Raw genomic sequence first — 21,129 nt, 5'->3', positions numbered from 1 at the left:
TTCTTATTATATATCCTACTGCCTTCTTTCATCTGAACCCTGGAAGCTAGATATCACAACTGACCTCTCTTTCGCCACCAAAACATCCTCATTCATTAACGGTCCAATGCAGCCATTTTATCTCAATGTCACCAGGAAGGACAAAACTCCATCCCACCACAACGTGCTTAAGTTTCAGGAAGTCTATTGAAACAGCTCTTACATTAAATGTACATTATCATAATTTTCACAATTTCACAGTATTATTCAATAGCGTGGACATACTGTATATATAAAACATAAATAAATCACCTTTTTGACTGGATTGGTCCTTTATCACCCCAATAGCACCCTAATACATAATGGCAGAATCTCCTCCCAACTGAAATCGGACATGTGGAGCTATGGAAATGGTAATGACGTGTTATAGACCCTGTGTCCTGAGCAATTACTATAAGTCACTTTTACAACACCTAGTTAAGTCTCATATGAATTCCTTAAGCATTTATGTACAGTGCTCTAAATCAAACCGCACAGGTTGACAGTGCCTTGGCTCTGACTAGAGCGGAAGAGGAGGTGATGGGACAACTTCTTCTGAAATTATGGAGCCAGGAGAACGCAATGCGGCGGTGCTGGAGACGAACCTATGGGGGGAGTATGTGAAAGTGTATGCAAATGAACCATCTGGATTGTTTGAACTGCCTGGGTGTTGGGGAATAAGAGGTCTCTGATCCGGAGCACAATCTACGGCATCACGTGTCACCCCTTGTATGTTCTATAGAAATAAGACTGTGTTCAGTCCCAAATAGCACCCTATTCCCTACATAGTGGACTACTTTTGACCAGAGCTCCATGAGGAATATGGTGCCTTTTGGGATGTATACTATGTCCTTATACTGTACAGTAGAGCTGATACTCTGTAATGAACTCCAGAGAATGATGTAGTTAATTTGACAGTTATGTTTGAAACTGATGAACAATACTGGAAATGGAATTAGACCTGATGATACTGTATGGATGTCCATCACGTTTGTTAGGTGCCATGATGTCACGGAAGTAAGAATATTGTGTAGGCTGATGTGTCAAAATCAATTGCATAATGTTTAAATCCCAGTCTTACAGACTTATAGACCTGTAATACATATTACAGCACAGCATGAATTAACCTAGAAAGTAATCATCTTCAGAGTTTGATTTCACATAAAAATTAAACACTCAACAACGGCAACAGCAGGTATTCTCATAAAGCATACCGTATCACTAAACATGTAAGTGGAAGATCTAAAGTTGCTAGTAGTATACACATGCCAAATAAAACAAATATCTCATGAGATGAACTTCAAACTCTAATGGAACCCACTTTACTATAAACCAATACCAATTCCCTCTCGCATTACAGTGACGTATTACCCACCACCGTCCCCTTGGATCTTAACGGGGCAAACATCTGCACTACCGCTGTACAATAACAAATGATAGCAGCGTTAAAACGGCCCTGAACTGCTTTGGTTCACAATGTCACCAAATATGTCATCTCTGGTGGGGAGGAATGATGGCTGTTGAGCTCAGTCATCTATTCCGCTCGGTTGGATTCGCTCTGCAAACTCATCAACAACAACCTCCACCTAGAAACCCATCCACCTTTTATTGGTGTAGTTTAGTGGTGTGTAAAGAGATTTTAAAAAGGTCCATGTTGTGTTTGAATAATGTGTGTGGATGTAAGTATATTGTATATATAAGTATATTTACTTTTGAATGTCTAGACTGTGAAAAAAAATGTGGTGATTCACAATGCTAATTAATAATACCCAACTAAGTACTTAGGCTCGGTATGTCTGCATTGATATCCAATTAGGCATAATTGCGCTGTGAAGTGCTATGAGGTAAACGCAGAGAAAATGACACTATTAGTTCACTGCTAAAGGCAATATGGGCACTTATTAGTCAATTGTTAAAGGCAAAATGCAGGTCTGCATTGTCATTGTCATGAGTGTGTTTCAAATTAAAGTCCATTAAAGGTGTCCTGAGATAACCTGCTGGGTCCAGTGAACCACAAGGGGAGTCGACTTGTTGCAGCTTTAGCTGACATATGGGCTGAGCACTAAAGATACCTGCCATCTGGAGGGGCATTGAGCTGAGAAATGCACCAACAGCGGAGGAGGAGGAGGAGCAGACATTTTGTCTCTGGACCAGCAATACCTTGCAGGGTCTCATCCAGGTCTAAGGTGGGTGGGAGAAGGGAGACACTTCGGTGGTGGTGGCCATTTTGGATTTAGATCAGCACATACTGTTAGTAAATTAATGGACAGGAGTGTGTTTTTATTGTGGAGGAACCATTTTGGGGTCAGACTCCACAGCACCTTGCTGGTCGGATCATGACAAAGTGGGCCTATGCACTGCGGTGTTGGAGACTGTGGAGGCCATTTTGGCTCAAGATCAACATCACCTTCCAGGATCAATTTATGAGGAGAAGTGAAACTGCTGACATAAGGAAGTCATTTTGTCATACAGTGTGTTCCATTGCAGGGTCTGCACCGCATTATATAATACAACCACAGTTGGATACTAAACTTTTACTACCTGGCTACAGGTCTGGGAACACACAAACAGGGCAAATGCTGTTGCTTCTGCTAACACAACACAAGCTCTTTAATCAGAAAAATGGTTTACTGCTCTCTCTGTATAACAGTACATCTATTTAAGTCTTGTCGATGACAGAAACGGGAGGTTTTAGAATGAAGAATCAGCATTGGCAGCAGAAAGGTGTCAGCCGCGGATTACAATGACAAGAGATGATCCTGTAAGTGAAAGCACTCTGGGATTTATAAATTCACTGACTCCTATCAGACAAGGATTGATTTAAACCAGCTTATCTGAAGGAGACTCCTCCAACGACAAGAGCTGAAACCCATCCACAAAAATGCAATATCCCAAATATGACTATTATTACCACAGAATATACGTTTTATGCATTTTTAAACAGTAAATCTAATTCAAATGAAGACAGAAAAAAACGTTTTTTAAATGTATTTTCTTGCTCTGCATACGTTATTGAGACAGATGTCCCTCGTTGCATTTGGGCTATCGTTTAGTGGCGATACAATTCTGTGTAGAAAGTAATAATTACATACATTTGCATCATTAGCGTGGATTTAGTCAAGCAGTGTTTGCTTAAAGAAGGACTGGAGGGACTGTGTGGCACGCTCAACAAGGCTGATTCCTACTATTTCCTGATTTGTTTTTGGTAGCTTCCCCCCTGGGAGAACAGAATGGAGAAAAATGATCCATTCAGCTAAGTGCCAACAGCCATCATTCGTTACATATATTTGTGGCCTGAGTGTTTTGAAAAGCAAAAACAATGGCAAGCAACAAATGTTGGAGAAACCTAATCGACAAGGTTCATGAGGTAGAAAGTGTCAAGAGAACGACCACACATGTTGTTTTGATGATATAACAGCTTAGCGATTAGCAACATTTTACCTCTCCCTGAGCCTTCTCCGTTTACACAACTTAGTTCTGCCACAAAAGTTATGTGCCCATTTCCCTCAACAATCAGACTGTGATTTTCACATTTCCCAGCCTGCCTCTCTCTCCAGCCTGATTATACCTCCAAATCCTAAGACCCTGACAGACTGACGATGGGTTTGTCCAGATGTGGGCCACAACTCTTCAAGTATGCTCTCTGTGAAACCAGGAGCAGCCAACAAACTATCCTTCAGAAATGTTCACCTGGCCTTGGAGTGTATGGTTTGCTCTGGGCTGAACTCAACTCCGGTTCATGGCTTTATCTGAATAACAGAGAGAGGATGATAGGAGGAGGGGGAGGGGGGATAGGGGTCCATCTATCACTCTACTCAGGATGAGACAAAAGGTACAATGTACATTTCAGGCTGTTCCCTCTCATTATTTAGCCCCCATGACTTTAATTTGCTCCCCATCCAAAATGCACACTGTTGTTTCTTAAAATCACTATTCTTATACTTCCAGGTGACCTTGGTCTCTAAGTTAGTGTACCGTACAATTGAACAACAAGTCGTATCCTATTGGGTTTCAGAGGATATTCCCTTCCAGCAATGACCTGCATCACACAAACTGGTACACTACAAAGTAGGCTGTACCATTTGTAATGTTGCAAATGGACATGGCAGTTACGTCATTCCAGATTTAGATACGAACCTATCGTTTAGTAGTCTGCCGTACAAAATACTATATAGCAACATCAACCTTTCAATATGGCATATCCCATGCACTCTTATGTTTCGTATTGTATTGAGCATGGAAAGAAACATTGTGTATGACAACATCAAAGTTACTTCGAGCAACAAATACCGTTTAGTTTTTTCTGAGAACATTGCCCGCACAATAGAACAGCAGATGATGTACTTTGATTTATTTTTACTGCGATGCTGGATGTTCCTCTCCTCTGTTACTTCAACTAAACAAAATAAATAACAAATGTGCTGGGTGGAACAGTGGCACTTCTTCTCCTTATGGGGAGTTCAGCATTACAAGAAGCTTTGGACTATATATTTCTATATACAGTATACTGTAGACGTTCTGGTTTATATCGCCATGGTGGCACAATGAACATATTAAAACCCCAACATGCATGTTATGAATGCACATGCAGTTGTTAACGTGACAACTGTCTTGCCATGGACTTCCAATGGGATTTCCTAACACATAGGGAATGAACTAACATCATTATACCACAACCCAAAATGGGCTCTGTCATATTCAGTCACTCATTACCATTAGTCAACTGGTAGAGTAATTCAACTTACCACATTATGCCAAAGACAACAAAATGGCACAAGGACGTAATAAATGAAAATTCTTTCATAAAAAGCTTACGGAATCAATATTGTGCCACTACTCCTCAGGACATATGGTAGATTTTCTCTGAGAGAGGATAGGTGGAGACCGCATAATGATGAGACACTTAGTTTCACTACTGTACCCGATTTATAGGCTCCTGGGCACGTTACGATAATTAGGGAATATGTGGGGAAGTAGAGCTGGGGGTAGGTGGAAGGGAAATTACATCAACACAGCACTTTTGAACTATAGATCTTTGATCCTCCCTCCGCACTATTTGTGCAATGGCATTTCGTGCAATGACGACTCCATATAATTTCACACTCCAATTAGTACAATACTAATGTTGTCCTAAAGAGCCAATCTCCGGGCCACATTAAACAAATAAGTTCTAAGCCTCAAGGGCATCAAAGGTTTCCCATCCAAATAAAACTGGCACTGAATGCATGTCTAAGTGGAATATATATGGGAAAGGAATTGCAGCGGAGAGATAATGAAAAAGAAAAAGTATTCTCCTGGCATTTAATTGTGTTTGGTTATTAATGTCAAGGGGTAGGTAGATAATTACTCCCAGGTGTGTAGTATAACACTACAGGCTAGATATACTGGAATTGACCCTCTGGAAAAGTAATATCAATAATGTGGAGTACACCTTTGCGGGTACAATTTGGCTTGCTGTCCAAATCTACGGTATAAGGCAGAATCGCCCAGATTTGGTATCTTATTGGAAGATTTAGCACAGACCTGCGCTACTGCGAAAAAGTACAGTAGTCTGTATCGACAAAGTATAGTCCAACTCCAGTATAGTCCAACTCCAGTATAGTCCAACTCCAGTATAGTCCAACTCCAGTATAGTCTAACTCCAGTATAGACCAACTCCAGTATAGACCAACTCCACTATAGACCAACTCCAGTATAGACCAACTCCAGTATAGACCAACTCCAGTATAGTCCAACTCCTGTATAGTCCAACTCCTGTATAGTCCAACTCCAGTATAGTCCAACTCCAGTATAGACAAACTCCAGTATAGTCCAACTCCAGTATAGTCCAACTCCAGTATAGTCCAACTCCAGTATAGTCCAACTCCAGTATAGTCCAACTCCACTATAGACCAACTCCAGTATAGTCCAACTCCAGTATAGACCAACTCCAGTATAGTCCAACTCCAGTATAGACCAACTCCAGTATAGACCAACTCCAGTATAATCCAACTCCAGTATAGTCTAACTCCAGTATAGTCCAACTCCAGTATAGTCCAACTCCAGTATAGTCCAACTCCAGTATAGACCAACTCCAGTATAGTCTAACTCCAGTATAGTCCAACTCCAGTATAGTCCAACTCCAGTATAGTCCAACTCCAGTATAGACCAACTCCAGTCCACATCAACATTCCACTGAAAGAGGAAGCTGCTTTGATAATCCCCTATTTCTAACAGATGATGAGGAAACCAATACTGTTGGCTGGCAGCTTCAAATGACCATAAACACTAATGGTTTCAAAATGACCATCCCTTTCACTATCGCTCTCCCTCAGAGAGAGACTTTATTATACTGATAAACAAGAAAAGAATGCAGACCGGGTCATGTTAGTGACATGTGAAAGTGGAGCCGGCCACAGAACGAGGTTGTTGGAGTGTCGTTAAGAGGCGAGGTTCAGCAAGAAGCAGAATCCATCACATCGACTATTACTTCTTCCCCACAGAAAAATGCTGGATGGGTGGCAGCTCTGGCACTGATACCCAGCTGATCCTATTTGCAGAGGTAAATGTCAGCGTTGTCCCTGGCCGAGATACTGAGATACACACTCTAACTTGTCTGCGACACAGGAAGCAGGGACAAGGTGAAACAAGAGAGGAAGTGGGAGAAGAGTAATAAAGTGTCAGATCACCATCAGTGCAAGTTCAGGGAAGGGATGTATGCAAACCGTGTTTTCTCCCTCACTGTCACTGTAATATGGGCCAATTTGTTTCATTAAAATTAGGCGATTTTGACCCAGTGTAAAAGAGATCTCAGATAGTTGGGGGTTTGGAGGGTAAACTGAGGGAAAGAAGTGAGAATATTCTGGAGGCCCCAGGTAAACAAACTTTAATTAATCATCTTCTCTCCCACTCCCTGTCACACACACACCCTTCTACACACACACACCGTATCCCACCCACATGAATTGACAGCAAAATACCAATAAACTGACAGCTCCCCCACATAAAGGTTATGACGATCCTGAAATATCAAAGCCTTCAGGTGAGTGGATAGGAATTCTAAATACACCCTGTGGACGTGTGGTCTTCACCAAGGGCATAGCCCAATACCCAATACCTTATGTCATAAGACTTAACCCAATACACAATAACTCAGTATCTGTATGAAGGTAGCCTGCCTTAGCCTTGCAACTGGGGCTTGGAATGCAATACAGAAGCTGCCCATTGTAAAAAGACTAAAGGATGCCAAACCCACATACAGTCAGTTCCAAAATAGTTGACACCTTTTGAGAAAGATGATCAAAAAATACTATATTCAACAAATAATACAAAATACTGAGCAATGAAAAAAAAAGTAGATGATATGGTTTGCATGGCTAATGAGCTAAATGTTCATGTCACCTGACCGTAGCACAGCTTCCAATTCAGGTGCCAATTCTATTTAGCAATCTCTAGGAATTTACATTTGTTGGATAAGATGAAAAGATGGTCTTTGGCCACGTACACAAGTAGGGGGTTTGGTGTCTAAAGAAAGATGCATATGAAGAGAAATACCCCATACCTGTAAAATATGGTGGTGGATCTTTGACGTTATGGGGATATTTGTCTTCCACTGGTCCTGTGGTCCTCGTTAAGGTCAGCGCATCATGAACTTTACCCAGTATCAGGACATTGTAGCAAAAAACATGTCTGTCTCTGGCTGGAGGCTTAAACTTGGCCGCATGTGGATCTCTAGTAAGATAGTAATCTCAAGCACACATGAAAACTCATTAATGGTTGGTTACATGGTGGTTACAATCTGTGGTGTGAATTGAAGTGGCAGTCCATCAACTGGGGCTTTAAACTCAATATAAATTGCCCATCACATGATGAAAAACCAAAAGGATGTCACACCTCCACCATATCACCAAAGGAACACAGGTGTATGGCAAGAAAGGCTGAGCAACGACAAAAAGTTGTGTTTCTCAAACACGCAACAATCTGTTTCCTTGATGTTGGCACATGGTCTCCTCAGTCCTTTCTCTATTTAACAGCACACCTCCATCCATCTGCAATTGTGACAATGTATACATCCTCCAAACAAACACCTCCAGATGTATCCTCAGCAGGACTACCCCCCCTTCCACAACACCATCTCCAGCATTATCCTCAGCAGGAAGACCCCCCCTCCAATACATATTCTCCAGCTTTATCCTCAGAAGGAAGACCCCCCCCCTCCACAATACCTTCTCCAGCTTTATCCTCAACAGGAAGACCCCTCCACAACACCTTCTCCAGCTTGATCCTCACCAGGAAGACCCCCTCCACAACACCTTCTCCAGCTTTATCCTCACCAGGAATACCCCCTCCACAACACCTTCTCCAGCTTTATCCTCACCAGGAAGACCCCCCCCTCCACAACACCTTCTCCAGCTTTATCCTCAGCAGGAAGACCCCCCTCCACAACATCTTCTCCAGCTTTATCCTCAGCAGGAAGACCCACCTCCACAGCACATTCTCCAGCTTTATCCTCAGCAGGAAGACCCCCCTCCACAACACATTATCCGGCTTTATCCTCAGTAGGAACACCACACTGCAAAACACTCTCTCCAGCTTTATCCTGAGCAGGAAAAGCCCCCTCCACAACACCTTCTCTAGCTTTGTCCTCACCAGGAAGAACCCACTCCACAACTCCATTTAGTTATAGTTAATTGTATTATAATCTTTTGGGCTTTAAGCCATCCTTCCCCCACCTGACTAATGACACTAATCCTGCTATCTGTAACAGACAACAAACCAAATGCAGACAAGGGGCTAATCAAATCCCTTTACACACTGTAGGGCAAGTGAGTTAGAGACCGGAGAAGTCACAAATAAACCTGAGATACACTGAGGCTTTATTCTAGTGGCGCTGTCTGGCTATACTGATTGTTTCTCCCAGTGGTAAGAATTAAAAATAACCACATAATGAGTTGGTGATGTTCGCTTCAAATGGGACTTAGGCGTTGTTTTGGGTTGCCTGCAATGTTATGGTGGTGCCGGGTGACTAGGCTGCAAATGGTGTATGCAGGTGATCCAAATGAATTTGTTGTGAGTTATTATTATTTTTTATCTTGGAACGTTGGATACTGTGAACTCGTTTGACCGTGTGAAGTAATGTGACTTGTTTCTGTTGATACATCTGAAGTGAAAAGTGTTTTGCTCACTTTTTTCAAAGGTTGAAAGGAAGTGTGAATAAATACATCTCCAACATGTCAACTATCTAAGAGCAGCATGATTTGGTTGTTGTAACGAATGCGGTAGACTGACGTTCTTCATCTGACATTTTGAGTCTGAGTGGGAGAATACAGGTGGCTGACAGGAACATTATTTGGGAAAAACAAAGTTATGTCAGCCACCTGGGGTTCTCCTCTTGACATACACAAAACTAAAATATTTGAACACCAGAAACCTGTGTAAGGGTGTCATTAAACACAGGGAACACTTGTATTAACAGACTGGTGCTAAGGGAGTTAAGTTTGAACTTAAACAGGCTAGATATTGTTAGGCTTCATCCTTTTTTCAGAATCAATGTTTTATGTCTGTCTGTGCTAATGTCATTTTATCTACACTAGCAGCTTCTTCTGAGGTAAATTGTCTGCTCTCATTAACACTTCCAACTACATAATGAAACCAAAACCACATATCCCCAGGTGACCACATTAATTGCAATGGGTACTGAATACTTGAACTCAACGCTCCCACAAAGTTAACGTTTTGATGAACATATCCGTTACACAATCCATTAGCGACCCAAGGCTTTGTCTCGCAGGTCCAACGAGGTGTGTGAGCCGACATGCAAAATGTTAAGAATGGAAAATAACTTAAATCGAGGGGACTTTAGTTTTTTTAAAAGGTCAGTCTTCACTTCTCCCTTGAAACTTCCACCACTAGCTTCCTAACCCCCCCCAACCCTATAAATCTCAGACTATAAATGCATTCAGAAAAATATAATCTTTGCTTTCTCACTTTGAATCTTACGGCAGGGAGGGTGTGAAATGAACAACTGAACTGCACTAAAAAACTTGGGCCTGACGTTGTCTAGCATAACAGCTCTTGTCAAAAGATTTATAAGACAAGCAGCTCGAAAACTGAAGTCAATTAGGAGACTTGAACAGTTCAAAAGCCCCAGAGGAATAATAAGAAAAAAAGTTCTGTATTATGTTGAGTTCTTCAAGTGCTTTCCACCCTCATACTTTTTTGAGAAGTGTCACAGACACTAATTGTATCGCCCTCAGTCAGAGAGAGAGAGAGAGAGAGAGAGAGGAGCAGCTACATCGATAGTAATCATGTCTTTACACTGCCCACACATTCTGAGATAAGAGTCAAGAGAGGTCATCCAGAGTTCAATAACTCTAAATTGAACAGCTTACTCCTGACAGTGAGTAAAGAGATAGATGTTGACCTGCATTGAATACAAAAAGACTGAAGACAAATATTAAAGTGATCTGCCAAATCCCATGACAGAGCTGTCTGAATATAGAAAAAAAGAGAGTTTCATGTCCACAAAGCTATTTATTCTGAGAGTGTTTCATGTCCACAAAGCTATTTATTCTGAGAGTGTTCCATGTCCACAAAGCTATTTATTCTGAGTGTTCCATGTCCACAAAACGATTTATTTGAGAGTGTTTCATGTCCACAAAGCTATTTGTAGTCTTCCCTGTGTGATAGCCATCTTGGTAGCCAGGTAAGACTCATTGGCCATAATGGTAAGTCTTCTTCACGGGAAGCTATATGGGATATGACCTGTGTGTGAATGGGGGGTACAGAGCTCTCCTCAACATGAGACCACTGTACAGGGAAGGTTACAGATGAGAGCACTGGTGTATAGGACTGCATTGTCAATGTATGTGGTTTGCAGACCAATTGTGCTGACATCTTCTAATGAATATTAGAATGTTCCATAGCAGTTATGTCACGCCTTGGTCATGGTATTTTGTGTTTTCGTTATATATTTGGTCAGGCCAGGGTGTGACATGGGTTTATATATTGTATTTTCGTATTGTTTGTAGTATTTGGATTGTGGCTGAGTAGGGGTGTTGTATAGGCTTGGCTGCCTGAGGTGGTTCTCAATCAGAGTCAGGTGATTCTCGTTGTCTCTGATTGGGAACCGTATTTAGGTAGCCGGGGTTTCACTGTGTATTTCGTGGGTGATTGTTCCAGTCTCTGTGTAGTTTCACCAGATAGGCTGTAATTAGGTTTCTCTTTCCGTTTGTTGTTTTTGTATTTGTATAGTTATTTCATGTGTCACTTTTTTCATTAAAGTCATGAGTAACCACCACGCTGCATTTCGGTCCGACTCTCTTTTGACAAACGAAGAACGCCGTTACAAGTTACAAGTAAAGTTACTGTGTAATTGTAATCATGTTATAACACAAACATGTTCATTGCATCTAACTCAAATTCCAATGGTAATTAAATAAGGTAATATCTAACTAAAGTATCATCAAATGGATAACAATAATCAAAATTCTAATCAAAACTTCAAGAAGGTAAATAAATCATTAAATCACGGCAGAAGAATATTCAACTAACCAATACGGCACCGTTGGAACAGGGATGGAATTAAGTTAAAACATCAACAGCTTGGAGCTTTATCCGACTGTGTAACGCAGTTCAAAATCCAAAGCATACTGTATCAAACAACCAACTGTGGTGAAAAAACAACATGGAGCTCACCTTCTGGTCGTGGCTGTAGGCTAGAGCCCAGTCCTCCTGTGTCGGATGGAACAGAAGGCTTAGAATGTAGAAGCTGAGGCGGTATTTCTGGTAGCTCGCTCCTTCATCCGAGCTGATGAGCACACTGCTCTCAAACTCAGGGTCTGTCAGCACCATTATCTGGAAGATAGGGAGAGGGGGGTGGGATGGAGAGAGAGAGAGAAGAGGGGTGAGGGTAAGAGAGGAAGATTGAGAGAGAGAGAGAGGTCTGGTGGTTGGCATGCAACGTGCTGCTACTAGCGCTACACCTTCACTTTGTTTTAAACTTAATTTGACAAATGTGCCTCTCGCGTTCTGTTGCCATGGTTTTTTGGCCTCTTCCAGTGCACTCACAGGTCTGTTATTTGGTGCACTTTGGCTTCCAGTCACCTCTCTCCAGATATATTCCCTTTAATGAGATAGAGGTGGTTCAGAATGCCCCTGTGGACCTATAAGTCAACCATGAGGGGCCACAACACAACTACAACAATAAGTTGCTATGAATAGGATAAGTTTTAAGAATATACTGTTGATCAATAGCCTGTTATGCTATGGTATTCTGTAATACACCTGTGTAGCCAGAGAGAACTCCACAACTTGCCGTTTACCAAGCATGACTACAAGTTTTGTTTTGAACAATATCTAAATCTGTGATAAGAAATGTCTTGTCTTAGTGTTACCACAGAGCTCAATGTCACCACAGAGGAAGCAATTATATTTCCATGCTAGGAATAATACAGTCTCTACTTTCATTTTGTCATGAATTCAGTGAAAACGTAAAAGTTTTGTTGCATATTTGTTTGAAATGAGCCTCATGAGAAAGGAACAACAGAGCAAGATCTGTAAAACTAAAATCATAATAGGAACACAAAGGTATGGTACATATTAAGTATAATTCTGTAAAGAAGAGTACATGCTCATAGTATAAAACCTAAGATTCTGTGAAAGTACACACCATTGACACAACTCATTTAAGATAAAGCTGTCACGTTGGCATGAATGATTCGGGAGACAGACACAGGAATGTGTAATAGGTTTTTTAAAGCCCAAATTAAAGGCACGGGGAAGAAGACCAAACAACACTAAACAAAACACAGGGTTGAAACCCAAACAAAAAGAGCGATGAGTACCTTGATTTAATAACACAAGCGCGCAATGATTAACACACGGGACAAGACCATAATCCTTTGCGCAATCGACAAGGGCAAGAAATCCCAAAACACACAGCACAGGTACTCACACGCACCAATGGACATTGTAACAATAACCGACAAAGACAATGGTGAACAAAGGGAACACTTATACAAGTACTAATCAAAAGGGAATAGGGACCAGGTGTGCGTAATGACAGTTCCGGAGGGATCCGTGACAAAAGCCATTTGTTTGGAAGCCTGTATGATATTTAAAAAAAATGAAGACTACATTGGCTACATTGTAACAAAATCTGACCTTATTGGTGTACTATCTATATCTTGGTATAATATGATTTATTTGTGAGGGGAAGTAAAGCAGACATTTTTATCACAGTTCATTACGCTCAAAACAGAAATATCCCTAAAAAACATTTCCACTATATAGAACCAGGGCCTATTATCTCAAAATAATCCATAGATGTATTGATTAATGAGACATACATAGCTCAAATATGCTTTCTCTTTGTGATTCAATGCAATAAGACATTAACCTGACACCTGGCTTTAATGATATTTAACTACTAAACCCGGACAGAAAAGGAGATGGGAAAAGCGTGACTTGGATAGCGCCACAGCCTAAACTGCTGTGTTTTCTTTCCCTGCAACAGATTTGAATAGGAAGGAACAGCAGCGCATTTGTCACTGACAAAAATAACACCCTCTTTCCCCAGCTTAACTAGGAATCCACCCCACCCCTCTTTCCCAAGTTTTAACTAGGAATCTCCCTGGTGGTTGATTTAGATAAATTGTTTTTCATTAAAGCAACAAAAAAAACAATGTTCCTTCAATTTATTGTTGTTTGCCGACCTTCGAATTTTGCCATTCATTGTCCTCACCGAGGGACTGCGAAGGGCCCCGTCTATTTCTCCCAGTGTCTTAGGGCTTTGTCACGTGTCATTTAAATAGTTTCTAATGTCAGGCCTAATCATTTTTCATAATATTGTATTAAGCAAAAGCATTTATTATGAGTAGAAATTGTATTTCATCCTTGCGTTTTTTTTTATTCTTCTGTCAGAACCTTTCTCTCTGTCTCACCACTTAGAGGGGAATGTAGAAATGCTGGAAGTCCTTGAAGGGTCTGGGTGGATCTGTGTGTCTTCACCACTGAACAGGGAGACACTGAGCATTTCTCAGCTCTCTAATAATAATTTAGGTGAGTCCTTTTCAACCAGGCTTCCTTTATATTTACTGCAGTACACTGCATATTAAGACCTATCTCTATTGAGGGCTTGTTGTATAGCTGTGTGTATAGCTGTACTCTGTATATCCCCTGTATCACTGTTGCATTTTTCAGAAGGTGTAATATTACACTTTATATGTTGAGAGTAAAAGGAATTGGAGAAGTCTGGAAATGTATTAACTGCCAAAGACGATGAATCTTTAACCCGCATTATTTAATTTCCTGCACAGTAAATATTGTTTGCCATGTGACATATTCAAGAATAAACCCTGTTCAAACATAATTTATCTTACAAAATATAGAAAAATGTATTGGACAAATACCATAACCGGACTAAAAGCCTTCTCGTAACCCATCTCTCAGTAGATTTAATGAATTTCCCTTCAGAGATTGTTTATGTGGCTCATATGGATATGGGCATGTCCATCTGTTCCTGAATCAGTTTAACGGGCACTAAGTTCCACAAGGGGAGCTTACATAACAGCCCACAGCATCGTCAATAACTTTCACATCATCAAATATACCATCGCATCGCCGGGTAATTAAGATTTTGCTCCATATCCACTTGGCAATTGATCACCAATGCGTCTCCCGGGATCAAAGGGGAGTGAGGCTGGTAACAAAGCTTAGATCAATACAGGTTGGAGGGATAACCTCTGCATGTTATCTGCTGATGTTCAGCTAGTTGGTGGGAGTCCAGCAACCAGGCTAATCATCAAGAGAGGAGAGCGATAGCCATTGCTGTGTTGTCTGAGGGGCCTGCTGTTGGACGGTTCTCGTGCCATCTGATGACCACAAACAAGGGGAGGAGAGGAGGAGAGGATTTCTCACAGCAGATTAATCTTGTCAAACACAGATCAATTGTGGCCTATCTGTGAGTGAATGCTCTGTAGGAAAGGTTTAAAAAGGCTCAATTCTGGTGAATTGGGACATCAATCGATTTACAACCATAGAAATATAATGTCTATTCATTCTATGTCTATTCATTCTATTTATATATTTAGAATGATAGACTCTTCATTATTAGAAGTGTTTGTGAGTAAAACTGTGCAGAAGACCTCGAAATAAGGCTGAACATGCATAAGGGAAATTCATGATGGGGTGTTTTCTTTACAAGCTTGAAGATAAATGTCAGCACCATCATTCTAATCTATTATCTGCTCTTAGAAAGGTCAAGCCTCTGGATCTGTTCCTTTAGACATCATGTGAGAATATAGTCGGTGACGTTAACAGAATCTTGTGAGAAAAACAATCGATTGTCATGCTATATTCACGTGGGAGAAAAAACACCCTTGAGGCATTAAATACACAAATATATTGTCACAATGATTTAAGGGTCATTACTGCCTCATCTCAACAGATACAGAGATAATCCTCTTCGTGTTTTTCATGCTATACAAACATATGTTATGCTTGGCCACTGGAATGGGAAGAAAATGGCCCAGCTTATCCAGTAGAGAGTTGGGCTCATCCATCGATAATGAGATAAGAAATAAGGTGAGGAGCATTGTAGATCGGTGGAAGCCAGAGGTCAATAGTGGGCATCTGGACATGATAGGATCTTGTTGCTAGCTTCTACTACAACGTAATTCCCAAACTTGGGTGAAGAAAGACTGAGGATCTTGCAGTTATCACCATGAATGGGAGATGATAAGGCCCTTGGCAGCAAAACTGTTGCCTGTCCACGTATCTTGTGTCTTTGGACTGGTTAGCCTATATCCCTGTACCTTGGAAATGTGCTTGATGGGCATACTCTACCTTCAACTAGACTATAGGCTCTATCACTAAGTCTGGCCGGTGAGTGGGAAAATAGTCACAGGGTCAGACCTAGGTATTACTGAGTCCAAGGCTGACACAGGTTAAGTCCATCAGCTCGGTATCCCACAAACTCTCTCTTTCCATGGAGGCATTTTCAGAGTCAGCACTAGTGATCTATGAACGGATTTGACTCTCTTCGGGAGGCCCAGTAAGCCAGCTGGGGCCCTTTTCCCCTCACATTACCAACAGAGCAAAGTTTATTCATGGACGGTCTGCTAGTGAGGGACCTTAACATGACCCTTAAAAAGGTGCACCTACTTTTTGAAATTAGTTTAACTTCAGCGCTTTATCCACAAACCAACAAGTTTCTTCCTTGAACACGTTCTGTCTTTCTGGTCTCTGTGTTGTGTCACGGTAAATGTTCTGAGGCTATAACTACAGTATGAGTAAGTGTTGCTTGGTAACAATCTTGGATTGACTTTGTAAGTCCAGGCAAACTGCCAGTATAAGGCAATGTAAGCTAAATGTGGTCATTAAACTTTGGTTATTTCACGAACTACAAAAACATTTAAATGCTTTGAAAGAAAATATTTATTCAAACCATATTTATTTGAGTCTACCATCTAACCTTAACATATGATTTGATCAGAAAGAACAAACAGCAGCAGCAGAGGATGGACAACAAACAGTTCAGTTCCACTTTAACTCAACTAAATGAAATTAAGTCCTTCTGAGTCTTAGTCATTACTGTGTTATTGAAAATCACTCTTTTGAAGTTTGTCTTACCTTTCTCTTGTTGGATGGACAGACATACAGGTAACTGAGCACAGTCTTAGATCCCACTTTGTCATTCATTCTCTCATAGGTGGAGCCATAGTCTGTTGATCTGTAAATGAAGGAAATGTGTTTAGACTGAGAGAAATATTTGTATTTGATTTATTTACCTTTATTTAACATGGTAGGCTAGTTGAGAACAAGTTCTCATTGACAACAGTGACCTGACCAAGATAAAGCAAAGCAGTGTGACACAAACAACAACACAGAGTTACACATGGAATAAACAAGCGTACAGTCAATAACACAATAGAAAAAAAAGTCTATATACAGTGTGTGCAAATGGACTGAGGAGGTAAGGCAATAAATAGGCCATAGTAGCAAGTAATTACAATTTAGCTAAATAAAGACAGACAGGCAGTTCAATGTATAGACAGACAGACGTACAGACTTATAGACAGCGGGTATGTCCCAACACCTGCTTCCAACCACAACTACCTCTTAAGGTAGGTTTATGACCTAATTGAATGATCTTGGCTTTGAACCATGTCAGGTGAAATAGCCCTGTTATTGTACATCTTACAGTACTGGGCTTTCTCCACCTTATTACTACAGGAATCTAGAGTTCTCAAGGGCCTTTGATTCTATAACATGCAACCTAATTATACCATGTTGCACAGAGCAAAAACCATTCCTGTGTTATAACACCAGCATAAAGAAAGAGGTTAATCAGTCATTGATAGGTGCTAATGGAAACAAACCATTCACAGATGCCTGGGGGCCTAACACCTTTAGTAATTGATGACTACTTTGAAATGAAATGTGACGAATGCATAAACATGTGGATGTGCCCGGAATCCAGGAGGCTGGAAAAATGTAGCTATAGCTAACAGGCACGTGAACAGATATGGCTCTACCTGTGCAGAGCACATGCCCCTTTGCCCTTTCAGTCTTCAAAGTGCCCTTTTCAGTGGTAGTATAATTTTGCCCCACAACCATTTTTTTTGTTGGTTTTATACATTTTTTGTCTTTTTTGTTTTTCAAATTTCAAAAGGCACTCGCACATCTGAGCAATCTATATTGCAGTTGCAAGGTAAAAGTTGAACAAGATGAAGGAAATAGGATACCGCACACTGCTCTTGATAGTATCACTAATCTTTAATAAGCTTGCATATCAGCCTTGCGGCCCTCGTCAGAGCTTTAAAAAAAAATAATGGCACCCTTATGTAGACCTAGCCCCACCCACATCCGTTCCACGCATCGAAAGGGGTAGATGGCGAAGGAAAAACAAATAAGTTCTACCAAATATAACAGTATGCATTTCATAAATATTCAAATAAAGTGTGTAAATATGACATATTAAACACGTGTACAAAAAATACAATACTTCGAAGAGGGTGATGACCGCGGCAGGTTTCCAATCTTTGGGAATCTCAGACGATACGAAAGAGAGGTTGAACAGGCTAGTAACAGGGGTTGCAACAATTTTGGAAGATAATTTTAGAAAGACAGGGTCCAGATTATCTAACCCGGCTGAGTTGTAGGGGTCCAGATTTGCAGCTCTTTCAGAACATCAGCTATCTGGATTTGGGTGAAGGAGAAATGGTGGGGGCTTGGACGGGTTGCTGTGGAGGATGCCGGGCAGTTGACCAGGGTAGGAGTAACCAGGTTGAAAGCATGGCCAGCATGGCCAGCCGTGATGACAGTGTTTCCTAGCCTCAGTGCAGTGGGCAGCTGGGAGGAGGTGATCTTATTATCCATGGACTTTACAGTGTCCTAGAACGTTTTTGAGTTTGTACTACAGGATGCAAATTTCTGTTTGAAAATGCTTGCCTTAGCTTTGCTAACTGCCTGTATTTATTTATTAATAACCAGGCATTCTCTACTGACGGGATGAGGTCAATGTGATTCCAGGATACCCCTGCCAGGTCGATTAGAAACGCCTGTTCTCTGAAGTGTTTAAGGGAGCGTTTGACAGTGATGACGGGTGGTCGTCTGCCCACAGACCAATTGCGGATGCAGACAATCTCCGAGATCTGAGAAAATGAAAGTGAATGGTCTTGAACAGCAGGAGTGAGCTTCAGAGGACGCTTCAAAAACGCCTGACACTTTTGGGCCCAAAGGCATTTTAGTTCCCACCTTAGTGCTATTTGAATTTGTATCTGGCTCAGTTCCAGGTTGGAATGGTGTCCTCAGGTCTCTGCTGTTTGTTGGCTAGAGCACCCTCCATATAGCTTGGAAAAATATAACCTTGGAAGCAGTAATCACTCAGGTTAATTTTGGTCAAAATTAGGTTGTAGGTCGTGTATATCCCGTCCCAATCAGACACATTGACGGACCTGAAAGAACTTAATTTGACTCTATGTAAACTGGAAACCACATATCTTGAGGCTGAATTTATTGTAGCTGGGATTTTATCAAGGCTAATCTGAAAACAAGGCTCCCTAAATTATATTAGCATATTGAATGTGCAACCCGCGCCGGCAAAACCCTTAATCATTGTTATTCTAACTTCCGCAGCGCATATAAAGACCTCCCCCGCCCTCCTTTCGGGAAAATCTGACCACAACTCCATTTTGTTGCTCCCAGCCTATAGACAGAAACTAAAACAGGAATCGCCCGTACTCAGGTCTGTTCAACCCTGGTCCGACCAATCGGATTCCACGCTTCAAGATTGCTTTGATCACGTGGACTGGGATATGTTCCGCATAGCATCGGACAATAACATTGATGAATACACTGATTCAGTGAGCGAGTTTATTAGCAAGTGCATCGGTGATGTTGTGCCCACAGCGTCTATAAAAAATTTCCCCAACCAGAAACCGTGGATTGATGGCATCATTTTCGCAAAACTGAAAGCACGAACCACGGCTTTTTAATCAGGGCAAGGTGACTGGAAACATGACCGAATACAAACAGTGTAGCTATTCACTCCGCAAGGCAATCAAACAAGCTAAGCATCAGTATAGAGACAAAGTAGAGTCGCAATTCAACGGCTCAGACATGAGAGGTATGTGGCAGTGTCTACAGTCAATCACGGACTACAAAAGGAAAGCCAGCCCTGTCGCGGCCACGATGTCTTGCTCCCAGACAAACTAAACAACTTTAGCTCGCTTTAAGGACAACACAGTGCCACTGACACGGCCCGCTACCAAAACCTGCGGGCTCTCCTTCACTGCAGCCAACCTGAGTAAAACATTTAAAAGTGTTAACCCTCGCAAGGCTGCTGGCCCAGACGGCTTCCCCAGACACGTCCACAGAGCATGCGCAGACCAACTGGCTGGTGTGTTTACGGACATATTCAATCAATCCTTATCCCAGTCTGCTGTCCCACATGCTTCAAGAGGGCCACCATTGTTCCTGTTCCCAAGAAAGCGAAGGTAACTGAGCTAAATGACTATCTCCCCGTAGCACTCACTTCCGTCATCATGTAGTGCTTTGTGAGACTAGTCACGAATCATATCACCTCCCCCCTACCTGAAACCCGAGACCCACTCCAATTTGCTTACTGCTCCAATAGGTCCACAGATGGTGCAATCAAACTGCACACTTCCCTAACCCATCTGGACAAGAGGAATACCTATGTAAGAATGCTGTCCATCGACTACAGCTCAACATTTAACACTATAGTACTCTCCCAACTAGTCTATAAGCTCGAGACCCTCTCAGACCTCTCCTGTACTCCCTGTTCACCCATGACTGCATGACCATGCACATCAAATCAATCAAATCAATCAACAAGTTTGCAAACAACACTACAGTGGTAGGCTTGATTACCAACAGCGACGAGACGGCCTACAGGGAGGAGGTAAGGGCCCGTGGAGTGTGGTATCAGGAAAATAACCTCACACTCAATGTCAACAAAACAAAGGAGATGATCTTGGACTTCAGGAAACAGCAGAGGGAGCAGCCCCCTTTCCACATCGAAGGGACAGTAGTAGAGAAGTTCCTCGACAAACTGAAATGGTCCACCCACACAGACTGCGTGGTGAAGAAGGCGCAGCAGCGCCTTTTCAACCTCAGGAAGCTGATGTAATTCGGCTTGTCACCAAAAACACTCTCAAACTTTTACACAATCGAGAGCATCCTGTCGGGCTGTATCACCCCCTGGTAAGGCACCTGCTCCGCCCACAACCACAAGTCTCTTCAGATGGTAGTGAGGGTTGCATAACGCATCACCAAGGGCAAACTACCTTCCCTCCAGGACACCTACACCACCCGATGTCACAGGAAGGCCAAAAAGATCATCAATGACAACAACCACCCGAGCCACTGCGTGTTCACCCCGCTATCATCCAGAAGGCGAGGTCAGTACAGGTGCATAAAAGTGGGGACCAAGAGATTGAAAAACAACTTCTATCTGTAAGGCCATTAGACTGTTAAACAGCCACCACTAACATTGAGTGGCTGCTGCCAACATACTGACTCATCTCTAGCCACTTTAATAAAGAATAATTGATGTAATAAATGTATCACTAGCCACTTTAAACAATGCCACTTTATATAATGTTT

The 21,129-nt window shown here is 41.7% G+C and overlaps 1 protein-coding gene across 1 annotated transcript in view; it reads right to left on the bottom strand.

The window, feature by feature from the left end:
- The window catches only part of LOC124003913 (VPS10 domain-containing receptor SorCS3-like), a 217,583-nt gene that overhangs the window by 66,403 nt on the left and 130,051 nt on the right, over positions 1 to 21,129 (bottom strand). The window contains exons 3-4 of the mRNA XM_046312563.1: positions 16,630 to 16,729; positions 11,695 to 11,853 (exon numbers count right to left, since the gene is read on the bottom strand). Of these exons, the coding sequence (XP_046168519.1) occupies positions 11,695 to 11,853; positions 16,630 to 16,729 (259 nt within the window). The remainder of the gene's footprint in view (positions 1 to 11,694; positions 11,854 to 16,629; positions 16,730 to 21,129) is intronic.

This window comes from Oncorhynchus gorbuscha, linkage group LG18 (assembly GCF_021184085.1).
Source record: "Oncorhynchus gorbuscha isolate QuinsamMale2020 ecotype Even-year linkage group LG18, OgorEven_v1.0, whole genome shotgun sequence".
Lineage (NCBI taxonomy): Eukaryota > Metazoa > Chordata > Actinopteri > Salmoniformes > Salmonidae > Oncorhynchus > Oncorhynchus gorbuscha.
This window is presented reverse-complemented; position numbering and strand designations above follow the sequence as displayed.